The sequence below is a fragment of the Oncorhynchus masou genome, chromosome 32, assembly GCF_036934945.1.
Source record: "Oncorhynchus masou masou isolate Uvic2021 chromosome 32, UVic_Omas_1.1, whole genome shotgun sequence".
Taxonomy (NCBI): Eukaryota; Metazoa; Chordata; class Actinopteri; order Salmoniformes; family Salmonidae; genus Oncorhynchus; species Oncorhynchus masou.
The window spans coordinates 69,535,582-69,553,727 of NC_088243.1; the positions used below are offsets into that span (position 1 = coordinate 69,535,582).

Below are 18,146 nucleotides of genomic sequence, written 5' to 3' on the forward strand. Positions count from 1 at the left end.
TTATTAATGCCCTTAAATACTGATGTGACTGGGAGGAATTACAGAGAATTGACAACTGATGTGGGTTGTATTTTGAAGCCAACTGGTGTAATGCATTATTGTGATTATAATGTATTGTTCTGGAAGACTTGTCATACATGATCCTGACTAAAAAACAGCTTGTTTCAGTCTTGAGAAATGTCTGCATTAAAATGCATACTAATTTGCAATGCAGGTATACCTGAAAGTTAATGTTGCACTTATAGCACACATCGTTATGGTTTCATTCCTAGTATGGGACTTTCTTGCTGCTCCTTTTCATTGTAATTACTCTTTTAGTCCCGTGATTTAAGATATTCCTTTTCCCCTCATAACCTCAGATATAAATTACAGTCAAGATTTTCTAGTTTCAACATAAGGGGAAAGCCATTGCGATTGGGTCGTGCTTTCGAAGTATAATTTCTACATGACCCGCCAAAAATCCCTGGTAAATGTAGTTTAGCTCAGCAGCTAACTGCTAATAGGGTGAAATGCTTGTTCAATGAGCAGATGTGTTATATTCATTTCGCTCGCTCGTTAGTGGGACCGAATCCAGATGAGACAATTACTGTATGAACTCAAACACACAGGCCCATTATGCCCAGTAGTGCCGACAAAAATGGCTCAGTAGAAAGAAAAAAAAAAGGTGAAAGGTGGGTACATGTTAGAATGAGAGGAACATAATCGAGAGAGAAAACAGACAAGGGCAGAACTTCCAGTTTAGAATAACCATATAATTAGTTATAGCGTACAAAAGACTCTGTAGCCTACAGCAATGCCGAGTTTGGTTATACAGTGTTTTGGCAACGACAGCAATATATATCTATCTACACAGAGATATTTTAAGGGCTTTTAGGCAAGAAGCAACATGTTCTTAGCTACAGTGTCACATACAAATATCCCTGTGTACTGCACAGCAGAAGAAATCCAAAACAAGCATAATTACTCTAGATACAGTATGATCTGAAAGCCAACATTCACAGCAATAAGACTCTTGGTTAGCACACACTCAAGTCATCAACATCCAAACAAGCTCACCTATGGCTATAAACCTTAATACATGACAATGACAGCAGGCATTCATATCTTCTATCCTAAGTCATAATACTTATCTGCAGTGAGTTCTCTTTTACAGTAAGCTTATAGTGTTTCTGTTGTTATTTCTCTTTGTATTTTATTTAACCAATGTGGTAATGCTGCGCTATTGCCAAACAAACGCAGACTGAATAAAAGCGGTTGCTCCCTCGACTCCCATTGGGTTCTATGTCTTCTTCTTTTAGCTACTGCAGGTGGTCTCCTGGTGAACTGAGACTGAGGCTGATCCTCGGTCAGTTTCTGGGGCGCTGCTGGTGGTAGAAGGGTCACCAGAGCAGTATTTTGTCTGCAGGGAGCGGCCTACGTAGCTCCAGTACTCCCTCCGGATGGTGTCCTTCTCCTGGGCAAGGAGCTCACAGAGCTTGCGGGAGAACAGGAGGAGAGGGAGGGGGATGGAGAGGGCTAGAGTTAATACAGGATTAAAGGGTTGAAGGGGCAAAACACGAGAGACAGACCGAGTGGACAAGATATCCATTTACACAACACAGCAGAAAGAACTGATGTGGTAAGATAATGCTGTGTCAGGTGTAACCAGAATGTTCACTTTGTTGCTCAATAATGCCAATTCTCTGGGGGGGGGGGTGCACTCTCTTGCAACCCATGTGTTTTGAACTTTGCGCTGAATTGCTAATACTTGCTTGTTAAATCTTTTTGATAAAGTACAACTGAAATGTATTTATAAATGCCTGGAATATTTCTTTTTTTTTATACAATGGGTTACAGTTATGTATAGTAACCCCAGGTGTAAAATCTTAAATAATGGCTGCTTCTCAGAAAGTATTAAACTGTCAACTATCGGCATATCTATTTATTATGGCCATCGAAATGTTAGCTATTAAAATCAGATCCAACAATAATATCAAGAGGTTAGAAATCCAGGGCTCAAAACAGGGATGCAAACTGGTGACGTTCTTTTTTCTCACTGAAACATGCAAAACAAATCCCTGCTAAGGGGGAACGCTGGTTAACTAATTAAAAACAAAGAATATGATCAGTCTGTGTGTAAAATAAAGTTATTAATGTGAACCTAACTCAAAGCTAAAAAAAAAAAATGTTAAAAAAAAGCAATCCAATGTTATTCATTGCCTAGACTTTACTGCAAATGACACTCAAGTCTTGAGAAGAAAAAAAAAACAATACTAATATTGCAGTTAGCCATGACAGCCTTTATAATAGAATGCTTGTGACCACACACACACACACACACACACACACACACACACCTAAATATTGCACTTGGGGGGAAAAACATTTTAAAGTAGAACGAAACAAACAGGCATTCTATTTTTGCTCTATTATAGTGGTCACTATAGTAGACATCGATCTAGTGCACAAGGCTTCATGTGTGCAAAAATAACGTTCACCGAGTAAAACATTTAATAATTCCCCCTTACTCACACAAAAGTGTTACTGTCAAATGCAACACAACAAAAACAATCTCTTTGGGCTATATTGTTCACTTTGTGCCTGTGGACATCGGTTCGATTGGCATAATTGATCTCTTTCAGGCAGAGAGTACACCTGTTATACCCCTTCTTAATTCACTGTATTGAAAGAGAGAAAGTGTGTGGCCTTTGTTTCTTTCACCTCTATTGGCCTACAGCATAAGTCAGGCCCAGCTCCAGCTACACTTGATCCCTGAATCCACTTGTTTTAACAAGCAACGCCTCATTTTCACCTAATTCTCTCATTCTGAAAATTAACCACATACTGTACAGGGAAAACATTAGTTCACAGATATAATTCCTTAGCTAGTTCACATTTCACACAGATTGCCAGGGTCCATTAAACAACTAACGCGTTAAAACTTGAGAAACGGCAAGAACCGTATATCAGTACTATAGCAAATTGGTTAGGTTACATACGTTAGCTCATCCGATGTTGTAACGTTCGCAAGTTAACTGTCTGACTTCATTAGCCAGCTAATTTTCACACAAACTCAATAATTTGATCAGCTAAATTGGCTAATGTTGCTCAACATTTATCTGGCTAGCTAATGAAGAATTAGATTCAGCTACTATAGCAAGATACTTAACGCTAACAACACTTTCTCCCTCACCTCAAACTTTACAAATGCCAGTTGTTTTTCGGTTACAGTTTTGACGGTACGCACCGTCACATTCGTACCCCCGTTCGTGGTCAGGCTTCTTTCTCATCTACCTCTTCCGTTATCATTCAGGGATGCGCTGGTGTAACTAACAAACTGCCGTTGCACCCTACTGCTGTCTTTTCAGAGCCCTCACTGAATCTGTAACTAACAAACTGCCGTTGCACCCTACTGCGGTCTTTCCAGAGCCCTCACTAAATCTGTAACTAACAAACTGCCGTTGCACCCTACTGCTGTCTTTCCAGAGCCCTCACTGAATCTGTAACTAACAAACTGCCGTTGCACCCTACTGCTGTCTTTCCAGAGCCCTCACTGAATCTGTAACTAGCAAATCTCTTCAATCGCGTGCTGCATTCTATTGTTATGTGAACGAATGGCTGAGCCTTGGACACAGTCAGTATAGCTCCAAACGCCACAGACAGTAGTGATCCAAAGCCCCACTCCCCAAACTTTTTTTTCCATCGGACCTACACGATTCATGTAGGTCACATATTTTGGATTCAAAAACGGCCAATTTTGCCAAAAGGTGACTGACTAGTTTGCATCAATGTGAAAAACAGGTGTCATTGTACACTGATTCATGTTCTTTTAAATCCACAATTTGGATCCCTCCGCAGCCTCAGATGATCTAGATACTTTTTCTAACCTCTGGATTACTACCAAATTATGATACATGTACTATATTACCTACATATTGCATCGGGGAAAAAAACATTTAATATTTCCATGGAGTAACAATAAAATAATCTGATGTGGATATACTCGGTATTCATATCCTGAAAGAAATACATCCTCTCACTAAAATACATTTGAATAGAAAGTTAGCAAAAAAATAAAATATTGCTACAATGAAAAGGAAAATACCTGTCTATTTGTAGAAAAATCCCCTTGATTAACTCTAGTCATGTCCCAGTTTACCTATTTGCTTATGGCCTTGCCGACACCTATCGATTTACACCTAGCAACTACACCTAGCAAAGAAACTATATTATTTGGAACGGCAAGCCAGACAAAAATGCAAAGGAGCCTATTTATATAATGAATATGAATTCAGAAGGCAGAAATTCATTCTGATTACAATCTCACTCTTATTTGAAAATGAAAATCATCTCAGAAATATATATACACACATACGTATACATACATAAAGTTCGTTGCAATTTCAGTTTAATCCACCAGAAAAGACTAAACAAAAAAATACTAATATTACAGTTAACACAAAATATACTACTAATTGATTAAAAAAACATTTTTGGAATAAAAACTAGTATGAGTATAATCCTTTTAAAATTATGGTATAAATAGGACTGGTGGAGTTGTCACACATGCAGCTAATGGAAACATATGGAAATGTCTGCTCTACCCAAAATTTCAACAATTGCCGCAATACCACAAAAATGGAAGAGGCAAGTGGAAGAGGGGAAAAGTAAGGAACTTGTCTGTCTGCCCTGCATTAAAGACCAAAATTGGTTAAAGAAAATTGTCATAAATAAAAAAGTATATCAGTTTCATTTAAAGGACCAAAAAAAAAAAAATTGACAGCTGTGCCATGTAGATTGCAAAATAGCTGTGAAGCGATTTACGATTCCATGGTACATGGTTTATAAACTGATACACAAAACAATGCCTAATTCAAAAAACATTTAGCATTTTTCAAGCAATAGAATGTTATACAGTGCATTTGGGAATTATTTAGACCCTTTGACTTTTTCCACATTTTGTTACATTACAGACTTATTCTAAAATGTGTTGAATAGATTTCCCCCCTCATCCATCTAAACACAAAACCCCATGATGACAAAGCAAAAAACAGGTTTATTAAATGTTTGCAAATTTATTAAAAATTAAACGGTCTGCAAGTCCTTCTGTGGAGATGGGGGAACCTTCCAGAAGGACAACCATCTCTGCAGCACTCCACCAATCAGGCCTTTATTGTAGAGTGGGCAGACAAACCACTCCTCAGTAAAAGGTAAGACAGCACGCGTTGAGATTGCCAAAAGGCACCTAAAGAAGTCTCAGACCATGACAAACAAGATTCTCTGGTCTGATGAAACAACAAAGATTGAACTCTTGCCTGGATGCCAAGTCTGGAGGAAACCTAGCACCATCTCTACGGTGAAGCATGGTGGTGGCAGTATCATGCTGTGGGGATGTTTTTCAGCAGCAGGGACTGGGAGACGAGGCAGGATCGAGGCAAAGATGAACGGAGCAAAGTACAGAGATCCTTGATGAAAACCTGCTCCAGAGCGCTCAGGACGTCAGACTGGGGCGAAGGTTCACGTTCCCACAGGACAACGACCCTAAGCACACAGCCAAGACAATGCAGGCATGGCTTCGGGAAAAGTCTCTGAATGTCCTTGAGTTGTCCAGCCTGAGCCCGTACTTGAACCAGATTGAACATCTCTGGAGAGACCTGAAAATAGCTGTGCAGCGACGCTCCCATCCAACCTGTCAGAGCTTGAGAGGCTCTGCAGAAAAGAATGGGAGGAACTCCCCAAATACAGGTGTGCCAAGCTTGTAACGTCATACCCAAGAAGACTCAAGGCTGTAATTGCTGCCAAAGGTGCTTTAACAAAGTACTAAGTAAAGGGTCTGAATACTTATGTAAATTATTTCATAAATATATTAAAAAAAGGTATACATTTGCACAAAAAAACAAAAACCTGTTTTTGCTTTGTCATTATGTGGTATTGTGTGCAGATTGATGAGGAAAAAAACAATTTAATCCATTTTAGATTAAGGCTGTAACGTATCAAAATGTGGAAAAAGTCAAGGGGTCTGAACACTTTCCGAATGCACTATGTATCTACCCCCCAAAAAATGGGGGATTTTAAATGATGCAGACAATTACATTGATAGAAGTTACAATATACAGTATCTGCAACATTAAAGCTGAAAAAACAATTTAAAAAAAAAACTTGCTTGTTTGATTATGTGCAAATCAAGTTACCTGGTCATTATTTATATTATATCCATTACCACAGCTAACACAGCCACGGCAGGAGTACTGGTAGTGAATTAGTTGGCTAATGGCTACTCAACATACAGGTAACTGCCAAAACTAAGGAAACACCAACATAACTCTTAATAGGGTGCTGGGCCCCCACAATCCAGAACAGCTTCAATGCACCTTGGCATAGATTCTACAAGTGTCTGGGAATCTGGAGGGATGCAACACCATTCTTCCATGAGAAATTCCATAATTTGGTGTTTTGTTGGTGGTGGTGACAAATGGTCTCAGACACCGCTCCAGAATTTCCCATAAGTGTTCAATTGGGTTGAGATCTGGTGACTGAGATGGCCATGGCATTTCATTTTCATGCTCATCAAACCATTCAGGTGACCACTCGTGCCCTGTGGATGGGAGCACTGTCATCCTCTATGTCAAAAATAAATGGCCTGTCCAGCATTTTTATACATGCTTAAGGTCATGATGGGATGCTAAAGAAACCACATCTGTGTGGAGGCACCTGCTTTCAATATACTTTGTATCCCTCATTTACTCAAGCGGTTCCATTATTTTAGCAGTTACCTGTACATTGACATCGAGGTGGCACGAGCTTCGAGAAACATTAATAAAAAAAAAAGTAAATAGAGGAAAAATACAAATCATATTCTCAACAACCAACTGAAAGCAATCCCATCCTGCTGCATGCATTTCCGAGTAGACGGAACTAAAATAAGTATAAGAGCTCCTGCAGTGACTTTCTGAATGAGCCAATGCCTATTGAAAACAGCAGAAAAAAAACGAGAAAAAAAAAACTCCCAAGAAACGTAATTAACTCTGACACACACACCCGAGCATTGAGTTCCCCAATACAGAGGCAGCATACCAGCTGTCATTCAAACTGCCAGGTAGACATTGGAGGCTTGGAACAGCACGCAAGACATCCGCCGCGATAGGCGAAAGAGTTTTCAAATCCGACACACGGACTCGTTGAATAATTCCTACTGATTTACCCCTTTTCCTCAGCCTTGAACTGTTGGTGTGATGGCTGTTATACACTGATTGACTCGGAGTCAATGTTTTATACTGGAAATGTACTAAGAAAGGAGACGTCCCAGCTATGGTAGAACACTATTTTCATTCTCTGCACATTGTTGCCAAGTTCTTCAGCATCTACACCAGTTTCACAATTTCTGTTCGGGCAGAGCACTAGCACATTTCAACTCATCAAAGCTTGGTGTTTAGTTGAATCAAGTGTGCTACTGCTGGGCTAGAATAAAAATGTGCACTCCCTTCGGTTCCTCCAGGAAATGGATTGAGAAACAGTGATCGAAAGACTCCTTTCATCTGAGGGCACAACTAAATCCTACTTCTGCCACCATCTGTCTCTAAATTAGTTTATAGTTGTTTATACAGTTGAAGTCAGAAGTTTACCTAAACTGAGTTTAAATGTATTTGGCAAAGGTGTTTCACAATTCCTGACATTTAATCCTAGTAAAAATTCCCTGTCTTAGGTCAGTTAGGATCACTACTTTATTTTAAGAATGTGAAATGTCAGAATAATAGTAGATTTCTTTCAGCTTTTATTTCTTTCATCACATTCCCAGTGGGTCAGAGGTTTACAAACATTCAATTAGTATTTGGTAGCATTGCCTTTAAATTGTTTAACTTGGGTCAAACGTTTCAAATAGCCTTCCATAAAATAAATTGGGTGAATTTTGGACCATTCCTCCTGACAGAGCTGGTGTAACTGAGTCAGGTTTGCAGGCCTCCTCGCTTTTTCTGTTCTGCCCACAAATTTTCTATAGGTTGGAGGTCAGGGCTTTGTGATGGCCACTCCAATACCTTGACTTTGTTGTCCTCAAACCATTTTGCCACAACTTTGGAAGTATGCTTGGGGTCATTGTCCATTTGGAAGACCCATTTGCGACCAAGCTTTAACTTCCTGATGTCTTGAGATGTTGCTTCAATATATCCACATAATTTCCCTGCCTCATGATGCCATCTATTTTGTGAAGTGCACCAGTCCCTCCTGCAGCAAATCACTCCCACAACATGATGCTGCCACCCCCGTACTTCACGTTTGGGATGGTGTTCTTCGGCTTGCAAGCCTCCCCCTTTTCCCTCCAAATATAACAATGGTCATTATGGCCAAACAGTTCTATTTTTGTTTCATCAGACCAGAGGACATTTCTCCAAAAAGTATGATCTTTGTCCCCATGTGCAATTACAAACCGTAGTCTGGCTTTTTTCTGGTGGTTTTGCTGATTTCCTTTGATTTTCCCATGATGTCAAGCAAAGAAGCACTGAGTTTGAAGGTAGGCCTTGAAATACATCCACAGGTACACCTCCAATTGACTCAAATTATGTCAATTAGCCTATCAGAATCTTCTAAAGCCATGACATTTTCTGGAATTTTCCAAGCTGTTTAAAGGCACAGTCAACTTAGTGAATGTAAACTTCTGACCCACTGGAATTGTGATACAGTGAATTATAAGTGAAATAATCTGTTGGTAAACAATTGTAGGAAAAATTACTTGTATCATGCACAAAGTAGATGTCCTAACCGACTTGCCAAAACTATAGTTTGTTAACAAGAAATTTGTGGAGTGGTTGAAAACCTAGTTTTAATGACCTCAACCTATGTGTATGAAAACTTCTGACTTCAATTGTAACTGTACCCCGACTCGGTACCCCCTGTATATATAGCCTCATTATTATTTTGTGTAAATAATTAATTAATTAATTAATTAAATATATATATATATATATATATATTTTTTTTTTAACTTTATGTAGTCAATCTTTTCTTAACTCTTATTTGTCTTAAAACTGCATTGGTGGTTAAGGGCTTGTACATAAGCATTTCACGGTTGTATTCAGCGAATACCAATTGTATTTGATTTTATATGCATATCACTACTATAAAGTAATCCCAAATGTGAAATTAGATGCCTTTTTTCCCATACATACATTTCCCATACATTTGGGCTGAACTATCCCTTTAAATCCGATAGGTCCCAGTGCTGCTCACCTCCAGGGCCTTGCTAAGGACCTCCACCTTGTCTCCTGAGGTGTTCTCCAGGGAGTCCTCGTAGATGTCCACCAGGAAGCCCAGCAGGTAGGGCGAGCAGTGGGTCTCCTTGAGCTCCAGGATCTGCTCCAGGAGACCCGGGTGGGACGACAGGCCCCGGTCCTGCAGAATCCTAGGGGAAAAGGAGGAGGAGAGGGGTGTGAAAAGCTTCAGCCAACTCCACAGAAGCAGTATCCCAATTCAGAGCTCCTACACTAAACATTGTGACTTCTGACATCTGCTGGTGGAGGATAGAAACTGCAAGATAAGTGAATTATTATTATTAGCCATTATGTTGTAGACTCACAAATTAAAGACCCAGTGCCGTAAAAAAATTCATTTAACAGTGTTTTATACATATTTCCACACTATGAGGTTGAAATAATACTGTGAAAAGTATGATAATGTCCTTGTTCGTGTAAGAGTGGTTTAAAAAGACTGCCTGAAATGTCAGCCTGTTTTGGTGGGATGAAGTTTTGTCCTGCCTAGTTACATCACCAGGCGGTAAATTAATTAATAGACCAATAAGAAAGAGTTCCAAACCGCTCTGCCAATAACAGCTCGTTTTCAGTTTTCCCCTCTCCACTCAGACCAGCCCTACCAAAATTCTTGCTTGAAAAATTACTCTTTGATAAGAATATATTTGTTTCTTTTTGACCATTTTAATGGAAAAACAATCACAGTAAGGTACTTAATCATTACCCAGAAATGATTTGATATTGAGATAAAAACAGCTGCATTGGAGTTTAAATATGAATACTTAAGAATTTTGGCAATGAGGCACTTTATCTACAGTACTTCACAGAGTGGAGATGAACTCCTGTGTATCATTTATGTCCATGTGTGCAGTTTGAAGGAAGTAGCTAACTAGCGTTAGCGCAGTGACTGGAAGTCCATGGTAACTGCTAGCATGCTAGTAGATGCCATAGACTTCATCATTGTGCTAACACTAGTTAGCATTGGCTCACGAAACTACCTCCATACTTGATGCAGAGACATACAAATGTCCTAAATCCCTATGTATCCCTTTAAGTATGATTTAATTCCCTACTGAATGAATCCTGTATGACACCTACCCTTTCAAATAGTTCCACACACTTTCATTGTGGGGAGCCTTCTTGATCTGTTTGAGACTGTACCTTAAAAAAGACAAAGGAAAACACTTTTATCAGATGTGTCTGATGTAGCACACTGGAAATCTCTGTCGAGTCCAGAAAAGAGCCCCCCCCCAAAAAAAAATCCCGTACCCAAGGAGATCCAAAACAATTTGATAGGTGTAATGCTGGAAGACCAATCTCGCCTATCAGAGGGCAAGGTGGAGCTACTATTATAATGCTCATACGGATCACATTCTTTCAGATATGAACTCAGCAAAAAAATAAAATGTCCCCTTTTCAGGACCCTGTCTTTCAAAGAATTCATAGAAATCCCAAAAAACTTTACAGATCTTCATTGTAAAGGGTTTAAACACCGTTTCTCATGCTTGTTCAATGAACCATAAACAATTAATGAACATGCACCTGTGGAACGGTTGTTAAGACACTAACAGCTTACAGACGGTAGACAATTAAGGTCACAGTTATGAAAACTTAGGACACTAAAGAGGCCTTTCTACTGACTCTGAAAAACACCAGAAGAAAGATGCCCAGTGTTCCTGCTCATCTGCATGAACGTGCCTTAGGCATGCTGCAAGGAAGCATGAGGACTGCAGATGTGGCCAGGGAAATAAATTGCAATGTCTGTACTGTGAGAAGCCTAAGACGGCGCTACAGGGAGACAGGACAGACAGCGGATCGTCCTCGCAGTGGCAGACCACGTGTAACAACACCTGCACAGGATCGGTACATCACACCTGCGGGACAAGTACAGGATGGCAACAACAACTGCCCAAGTTGCACCACAAATGCACAATCCCTCCATCAGTGCTCAAACTGTCTGCAATAGGCTGAGAAAGACTGGACTGAGGGCTTGTAGTCCTGTTGTAAGGTAGGGCCTCACCAGACATCACCGGCAACAATGTCACCTATGGGCACAAACCCACCGTCGCTGGACCAGACAGGACTGGCAAGAAGTGCTCGTCACTGACGAGTCACGGATTTGTCTCACCAGGGGTGATGGTCGGATTCGTGTTGATCATTGAAGGAATGAGTATTATGCCGAAGCCTGTACTCTGGAGCAGGATTGATTTTGGAGGTGGAGGGTCCGTCATGGTCTGGGGCGGTGTGTCACAGCATCACCGGACTGAGCTTGTTGTCATTGCAGGCAATCTCAACGCTGTGCGTTACAGGGAAGACATCTGGTACCTTTCCTGCAGGCTCATCCTGAAATGACCCTCCAGCATGACAATGCCACCTGCCATACTACTCGTTATGTGCGTGATTTTCTGCACGACAGGAATGCCAGTGGTCTGCCATGGCCAGAGAAGAGCCTGGATCTCAATCCCATTGAGCACGTCTGGGAACTGTTGGATCGGAGGGTGAGGGCTAATGGCCATTCCCCCCCAGAAATGTCTGGGAACTTGCAGGTGCCATGGTGGAAGAGTGGGGTAACATCTCACAGCAAGAACTGGCAAATCTGGTTCAGTTCATGAGGAGATGCATTGCAGTACTTAGAGTGGCTGGTGGCCACACCCGATACTGACTGTTACTTTTGATTTTGACCCCCCCTTTGTTCAGGGACACATTATTCCATTTCTGTTTGTCACATGTCTGTGGAACTTGTTCAGTTTATGTCTCAGTTATTGAATCATGTTATGCTCATACAAATATTTACACGTGTTAAGTTGCTGAAAATAAACGCAGTTGACAGTGAAAGGACATTCCTTTTTTTGCTGAGTTTATGAAGTGTCTATGATGAAGTGTCTGGTGGGTAGGGGCTAGGAGGATGAAGTGTCTGGTGGGTAGGGGCTAAGAGGATGAAGTGTCTGGTGGGTAGGGGCTAGGAGGATGAAGTGTCTGGTGGGTAGGGGCTAGGAGGATGAAGTGTCTGGTGGGTAGGGGCTAGGAGGATAAAGTGTCTGGTGGGTAGGAGGTTGTGTCATTCCCATTTTCAGTTTCTACTCAAGAGCAGTAATGTGTGGGGCCGACATGAGATATGGTATGTAGGGAGAGCAGGTACATACTGTACTTCTCTATTGAGTATGGATGGGTCTGAGTAGCCTGTTGTGTGAGAGATGACGTAGTGCCTCTGGTTCCATGCAGAGTTGTTCCTCACATCCTCCTCCAATAACTGCTCCACATACTCCAGCTCACTGTCCCACAGCTTGTACTCCTGGAGAACAATACACACCAATTTAGTACTGACACGCCATATACTTTAGTCGACACACAGTATTTAGACCAGACACACTCCATACACATATTTAGTAATGACAGAGACAAACACACCATTGTCATTGCTATACAGTATTCCAATGGCATGTGACCACTGATTAGTGATTAATATGCACTGCAGATAAAGGATTTTCTGGTTCAGAAATCTCCCTTCATGCTTATATCCTAGAGACACTTCTGATCCATCCGCTACTAGATACTTTCCAAGACTATACAGTGATTCAATCACACATAACAAGGACAACAAAACTGCACAGTCATGATCAATGCAGCCCATTTCAGAGAGCCACAGGAGGTCTGTTCAGAGGCAGAATGCAAATGTCACTTCATTTGCATAGACATGCGAAAATAAATTATGCAAATCAAGGCCATTTGGTTTCATAAACACAAATCTGGAGCTGATAACATTTTCAAAATTGGGCCATTGAGTCTTAGGTAGGCTACATTCACAATGCTTTTGCAGTTTGACTGCAAATCATGCAACACTACTGTAATAAGTGGAGTGAGAGAATGAAAGGGACAACCGAAACTGGGTTCATCACTTTGCTCGTCTAGCAGAAGTGTCAGCTTATCATTCCAATCAGAGACACAGAGAGGAAATCTTTGGCACCACCCGTTCTACTCGCAATAGATTGTTATTTGACCTGTTCTGATAGCAATAGATTCAACCCTTTCTGATAGCAATAGAATATTTGCATTCTCCATAGGCAGCCATATACTCTCCATTTCATAAGAAGATATGTGATTGTGAATGTGTAACAGAGTAGTTCTAGTCCCTGCCCCAAACTGGGCTTATCCAGAGACACACTGCACAGGAACACTTCCTACTCAATAAGCACCGTCAATACCACTGACCCATAAAAGCCAAGGTGAGGGTGAGGAGATTTCACTTGGTCCAGGACAACAGTAATTCTATGTCTCAGGGCAGGAGATGTCACTTGCACCATGGCCGCTACTGGCACACAGCTAACAATTCACCATGAGTTAGAAACACAACCTGGCTGTTGAGGCTCCTACCTTGAGGACCCACTGTCTGTGCTGCCAGGCGTGGTAGTTCTTAGCATCCTGACTTAGGATCTCTGCAATGAACTCCAGTTCTTCCGAGGGGTCGTTCAGCCACTCCACCACCATACGTCTATGGTGCCTAGGAAAAGAAGAAGACTGTTATTGACACACATTCTATGGTTTTACACAAGTATTTGTGTTACAGAAGAACAAGTTTATTGTTCAACTTGTTGAGAAGGAAAATGTATCTATATGCTCAAAAGCAAATGTTGGAGACAAACAGCCTGATGATGTCATCCAGACACATGTTCATTTTCCAAAGTACAGCACACAATATTTTACATAAATTAGGTTATAGATTATAGTGTTAGTCTGCTCCGTGTTTGTTTTTTGCCATGTAAAATTGAGTATTGTTAGATCGTGATACTGACACAAATTTAGATTGGAAGAGCTCACCAGACTTGGTAGTTTTTGGGCTGGTCCTCAATGATGGCCGTAATGTACCTCATCTCCTCTCTCAGGTCCTTCTCCAGGGCCTGCAGTAATACTCGCCGGTAGTGCCTTCACACACAGACACACACACACAGAAAGAGTACACCCTTCCTTTAGGGTCTTGCACTTGTCATTTTCAAAGAGAGGGTTATACCAAGTAAAACTATTGATATTCTACTGTTGTTGTGTTCATAAATCATAATAACATTGGCTTACCATACAGTGTAATTTGCAGCATTCAGTTCAATAGCTTCAGCCGTCAGCGTGAATGCCCTGTCGCTTTTTTCATCATTCTTCAATAACGCTCGGAAATAGTCATACACGTCTGTGACTATTGGAGACAAAAGTGACATGTTTGGTTGCATGGGGTACGTGTGAAATGAAAAGTTTCTGATGCAAAGTGAAATAATTTTGACATGAATCGTAACTACTCAAAGGGACTTCGGAGTCATTTGGTAGGCTAAATGCATGAGATTATATGCATAAAACAATATGGATGTATGGTTCTAAATTATATGCCAAGTTTAATATCTTACACTTGTCAGAGTAGGCAATCTTCACAACAGGATTAGGACCATCATCTTGTGGAACAGGTTCTAAATCAGCCCATTCTTTTCTGTCTCTTTTATATGAGCAGAGGCGGGAGGGAGAGAGAGAAGGTAAAGCTAGAGGGACATTAGTGAATGGGGCAACTGTTCTCTCCGCCAATGCGGCTACGACAAATGTTCAGGTATCCCTTTTAAATCAATGCAAAATATAAAACACTAATACCTAGCTATAATTGTAAGAGTACTGTCAATTACAGATGAATCGGATCTCCCTTTCACGGCGAGCAAGCTAACGTAGCTAGCCAGCAAATTCAAACCGACTCAGGGAGTTGGGAAAAATAGCCAAATTGCTCCACAGAGAACAATCTTTGATTAGCTAATTAACGTAACACTCTGATAGCAATGTGAATCAGTCTTTATGCAGCTTCGACTTATGATTAATGCATGGCAAAATTTGGCATCACTAACCACATGTAATCACTTTCTAGCTACCGTTACCTAGCTACTTAGCCTAACTAGCTAATTAGCTTACCTGTAAAACATATAACGGAACGGGTTTTCATAGTCAATTTCGGGCTCCTCTTCGACCCCTTCCTCGCCCCTCCTCTCATCCTGCAATTCTGAAGATACATGTGAAGTTTCTTCAATGCCTGACATTCTGTCATAAACTGGTCTTTCGGTTGCAGGCTGAACAAGTGCTGCCTTATTTGCAACGTCGGACCTCTGTGTTGTTGCACTCATTGATGTAATTTCCTCTGTTTTGTGCAACTCGGATAACCGTTTTACAAGGTACAGTGTACTGGAGCATGTATGATCCGCGTAGGGGTCGATAGCAATAGTTGATTAATATTAATAAGAAAAATAATGAGAGGAAGAAATATCAATGAGGAAAGTTTTAAAACGTTGTGTGTTTGTCCGCTATAAGTTAGCTCATTATCAAATAAATGGTTTTCAAAATGGTTTGTTTTGTAAGTATTGGTACTTTCAATACAACTGCTACCGCGTTCAAAACTGGGAAAAATACGAGGTCTCATCATGACGTCAGTGATCTTCAGGTCCGAAAGTCGGAGATTTAGAAAAAGGTCCGAGCTTGAATTCCGAGTTGATTTGAACGCACTGAGGTCGGAGATTTTACGAGTTCCCAGTCGCTTTAAACGCTGCATGGGAAATCGGAAGAAAACTAGGTCAAATCATGACGTCAGCAAAGGAGGCGGCTGAGCGGAGGACTGACAATAATGGCTGTAACGGAGCAAATTAAATAACATCAAACACCTGGAAACTATGTGTTTTGATACCATTCCACATTAGGGTGCCACAAACCTCATGTGGACGTCAGTGATCTTCAGATCGGAAAGTCAAAGCTCTAGGAAGAGGCCCGAGTTCCCGACATGGAATTCCGAGTTGGATGACCGTTCGAACCGTCTGGAGCTCGCTTTTTTCAAATCCCTATTGTCTCGAACGCACTGAAGTCGGAGTTCCCAGTTGTTTTGAATGTGTCATACTCACACAGGTTTACCAAAGACAGTTCTTGATCCGACATTGCAGGCGACTGCGGACTGACTGATCAACAAAGAACATTGCATCATAAACGGCACATTATTTTTAGACCAGTCAGTCAGTCACAATTTACCCATGATACATTATTTTGATCATTTCGAACATGGCCCTTGTTATACTGAACACATATAAATGCAACGTGTAAAGTTTTCGTCCAACGTTTCATGAGCTGAAATACAAGATCCCCGAAATTTTGTGCTCTCCAAATTTGTGCTCAATTTGTTTACATCCCTATTTGTGGGCATTTCTCCTTTGCCAACCAAGATCATTCATTCACCTGACGAGCGTGGCATATCAAGAAGCTGATTAAACAGCATCATCATTAAACATATGCACCTTGTGCTCGGGACAATAAAATGCCACTCAAAAATGTGAACAATGCCACAAATGTCTTAAGTTGAGGGAGCATGCAATTGGCATGCTGACTGCAGGACTGTCCACCAGAGCTGTTGCCAGATAATTTAATGTTAATTTATCCACCATAAGCTGCCTCCAACATTGTTTTAGAGAATATAGCATTATGTAACCACACCAGCCCAGAACCTCCACATCCTGCTTCTTCACCTGCGGGATTGTCTGAGACCAGCCACCCGATGAAACTGAGGAGTTTTTATATCTGTAATAAAACCCTTTTGTGCGGTAAAACTCAATTCAGATTGGCTTGGCCTGGCTCCCAAATTGGTCGCCCTATGCCCACCCATGGCTGCGCCCCTGCACAGTCATGTGAAATCCATAGATTAGGGCCTAATGAATTTAAATTGACTGATTTCCTTATGAACTGTAACTAAGCAACATCTTTAATTGTTGCATGTTATGTTTATATTTTTGTTCAGTATACATTGAGCACTAAATGTATTTGATTCCCTGCACTGGATTAATGTGGACTGGACAATGTGGATGCATTCCTCTGCCCAGGCGAAGCTGACACATGCCATTTCTTACAATGCCTGGATAACCACAATTTGTTATAGAAATCTGTCAGTCGATGACATGGCACGCAACCGTTGGTTGATGCATGCAACATCTGAGCATGGGAATGCAACCATTGTTTTGGATCTTAAAAGACAAGTGAGATTGGACATTGTTTAGACTTTTCATCAAAAAGATGACACCTTTTAGCAAGAATTTATCCCATCACATCCACCCATCCATTTATCCATAACTGCCCAAAGCCCAACAAGACGAGTGCCTCTTACTGACCATTGTCGTGGAAATATTGAATCAAATATTTCTCAGATACCGGAGCATGTGAATTCAAATAGACCTTATTACAAAAAGTAACAAAGCCGAGCAATTCCATGGAAGAAATGCCTTCTCGTCACAGACCTCAGGCTCTATAGGTTTCCACTTTCAGATAATCATCTACATAGAGGGGAGTGACCATGTGTGTTAACACCCCTTGGCCTCTCGCCACAATTATTTTTCAGTCTCAATTCTTGCTTGTTTACAGATTCTGTTGGTGGCATAACCATTGCAATGATACAAAAAAAATACCGGTGCATGTGAATTCAAATAGACCCTATTACAAAAAGTAACAAAGCCAAGCAATTCCATGGAAGAAATGCCTTCTCGTCACAGACCTCAGGCTCTATAGGTTTCCACTTTCAGATAATCATCTACATAGAGGGGAGGGACCATGTGTGTTAACACCCCTTGGCCTCTCGCCACAATTATCTTTCAGTCTCAATTCTTGCTTGTTTACAGATTCTGATGGTGGCATAACCATTGCAATGATACAAAAAAAATAAGACACACACATAATGCAGGTGTCTGTCCAATGATACTCATTGGACTACACGATGAGTCTCCCCAAGCCTATAACGGCACAGACATACAATACAACTACATGCCCTAAAGGCAGTCACAGGACCAGGCAATGACTTCCCTCAGGCCTATAACAGCACAGGCATACATTTTCTGCTTACATTCTGCTTTTACATGTTGACCCAGCTCTGTTCATTCACCTGAGCTC

At 41.0% G+C, this 18,146-nt stretch overlaps 1 protein-coding gene across 4 annotated transcripts; it reads right to left on the reverse strand.

The window, feature by feature from the left end:
* Positions 1–731: 731 nt before the first annotated feature.
* LOC135526523 (protein farnesyltransferase/geranylgeranyltransferase type-1 subunit alpha-like) lies at positions 732–16,200 on the reverse strand. Of its 4 annotated transcripts, none has more exons than XM_064954983.1 (10): positions 16,124–16,200; positions 15,150–15,237; positions 14,606–14,734; positions 14,286–14,400; positions 14,034–14,138; positions 13,590–13,716; positions 12,362–12,510; positions 10,317–10,379; positions 9,202–9,373; positions 732–1,474 (listed from the first exon to the last, which is right to left on the reverse strand). In XM_064954983.1, the coding sequence occupies exons 2-10, from the start codon at positions 15,226–15,228 to the stop codon at positions 1,295–1,297; spliced, it is 1,119 nt and encodes a 372-aa protein (XP_064811055.1). In that variant the 5' UTR covers positions 15,229–15,237; positions 16,124–16,200; the 3' UTR covers positions 732–1,294. The 4 variants fall into 4 exon arrangements, with proteins under 4 accessions (XP_064811055.1, XP_064811054.1, XP_064811052.1 ...); XM_064954982.1 differs by lacking the exon at positions 16,124–16,200 and adding an exon at positions 15,938–16,098; XM_064954980.1 differs by lacking the exon at positions 16,124–16,200 and adding an exon at positions 15,618–15,795 and having other exon boundaries at positions 14,606–14,691.
* Positions 16,201–18,146: the final 1,946 nt, after the last annotated feature.

What these genes read in the sequence shown, in the direction of transcription:
- LOC135526523 (XM_064954980.1), bottom strand. Translation starts at nt 15,780, where the DNA reads ATGCAGCGTTTAAAGCGACTGGGAACTCGTAAAATCTCCGACCTCAGT. An exon ending in CCCAAAAACTACCAAGTCTG is followed by an intron (nt 13,717 to 14,033) that starts GTGAGCTCTTCC and finishes TTCTTTTCCTAG; the next exon opens with GCACCATAGACGTATGGTGG. An exon ending in ACAGACAGTGGGTCCTCAAG is followed by an intron (nt 12,511 to 13,589) that starts GTAGGAGCCTCA and finishes ATTGTTCTCCAG; the next exon opens with GAGTACAAGCTGTGGGACAG.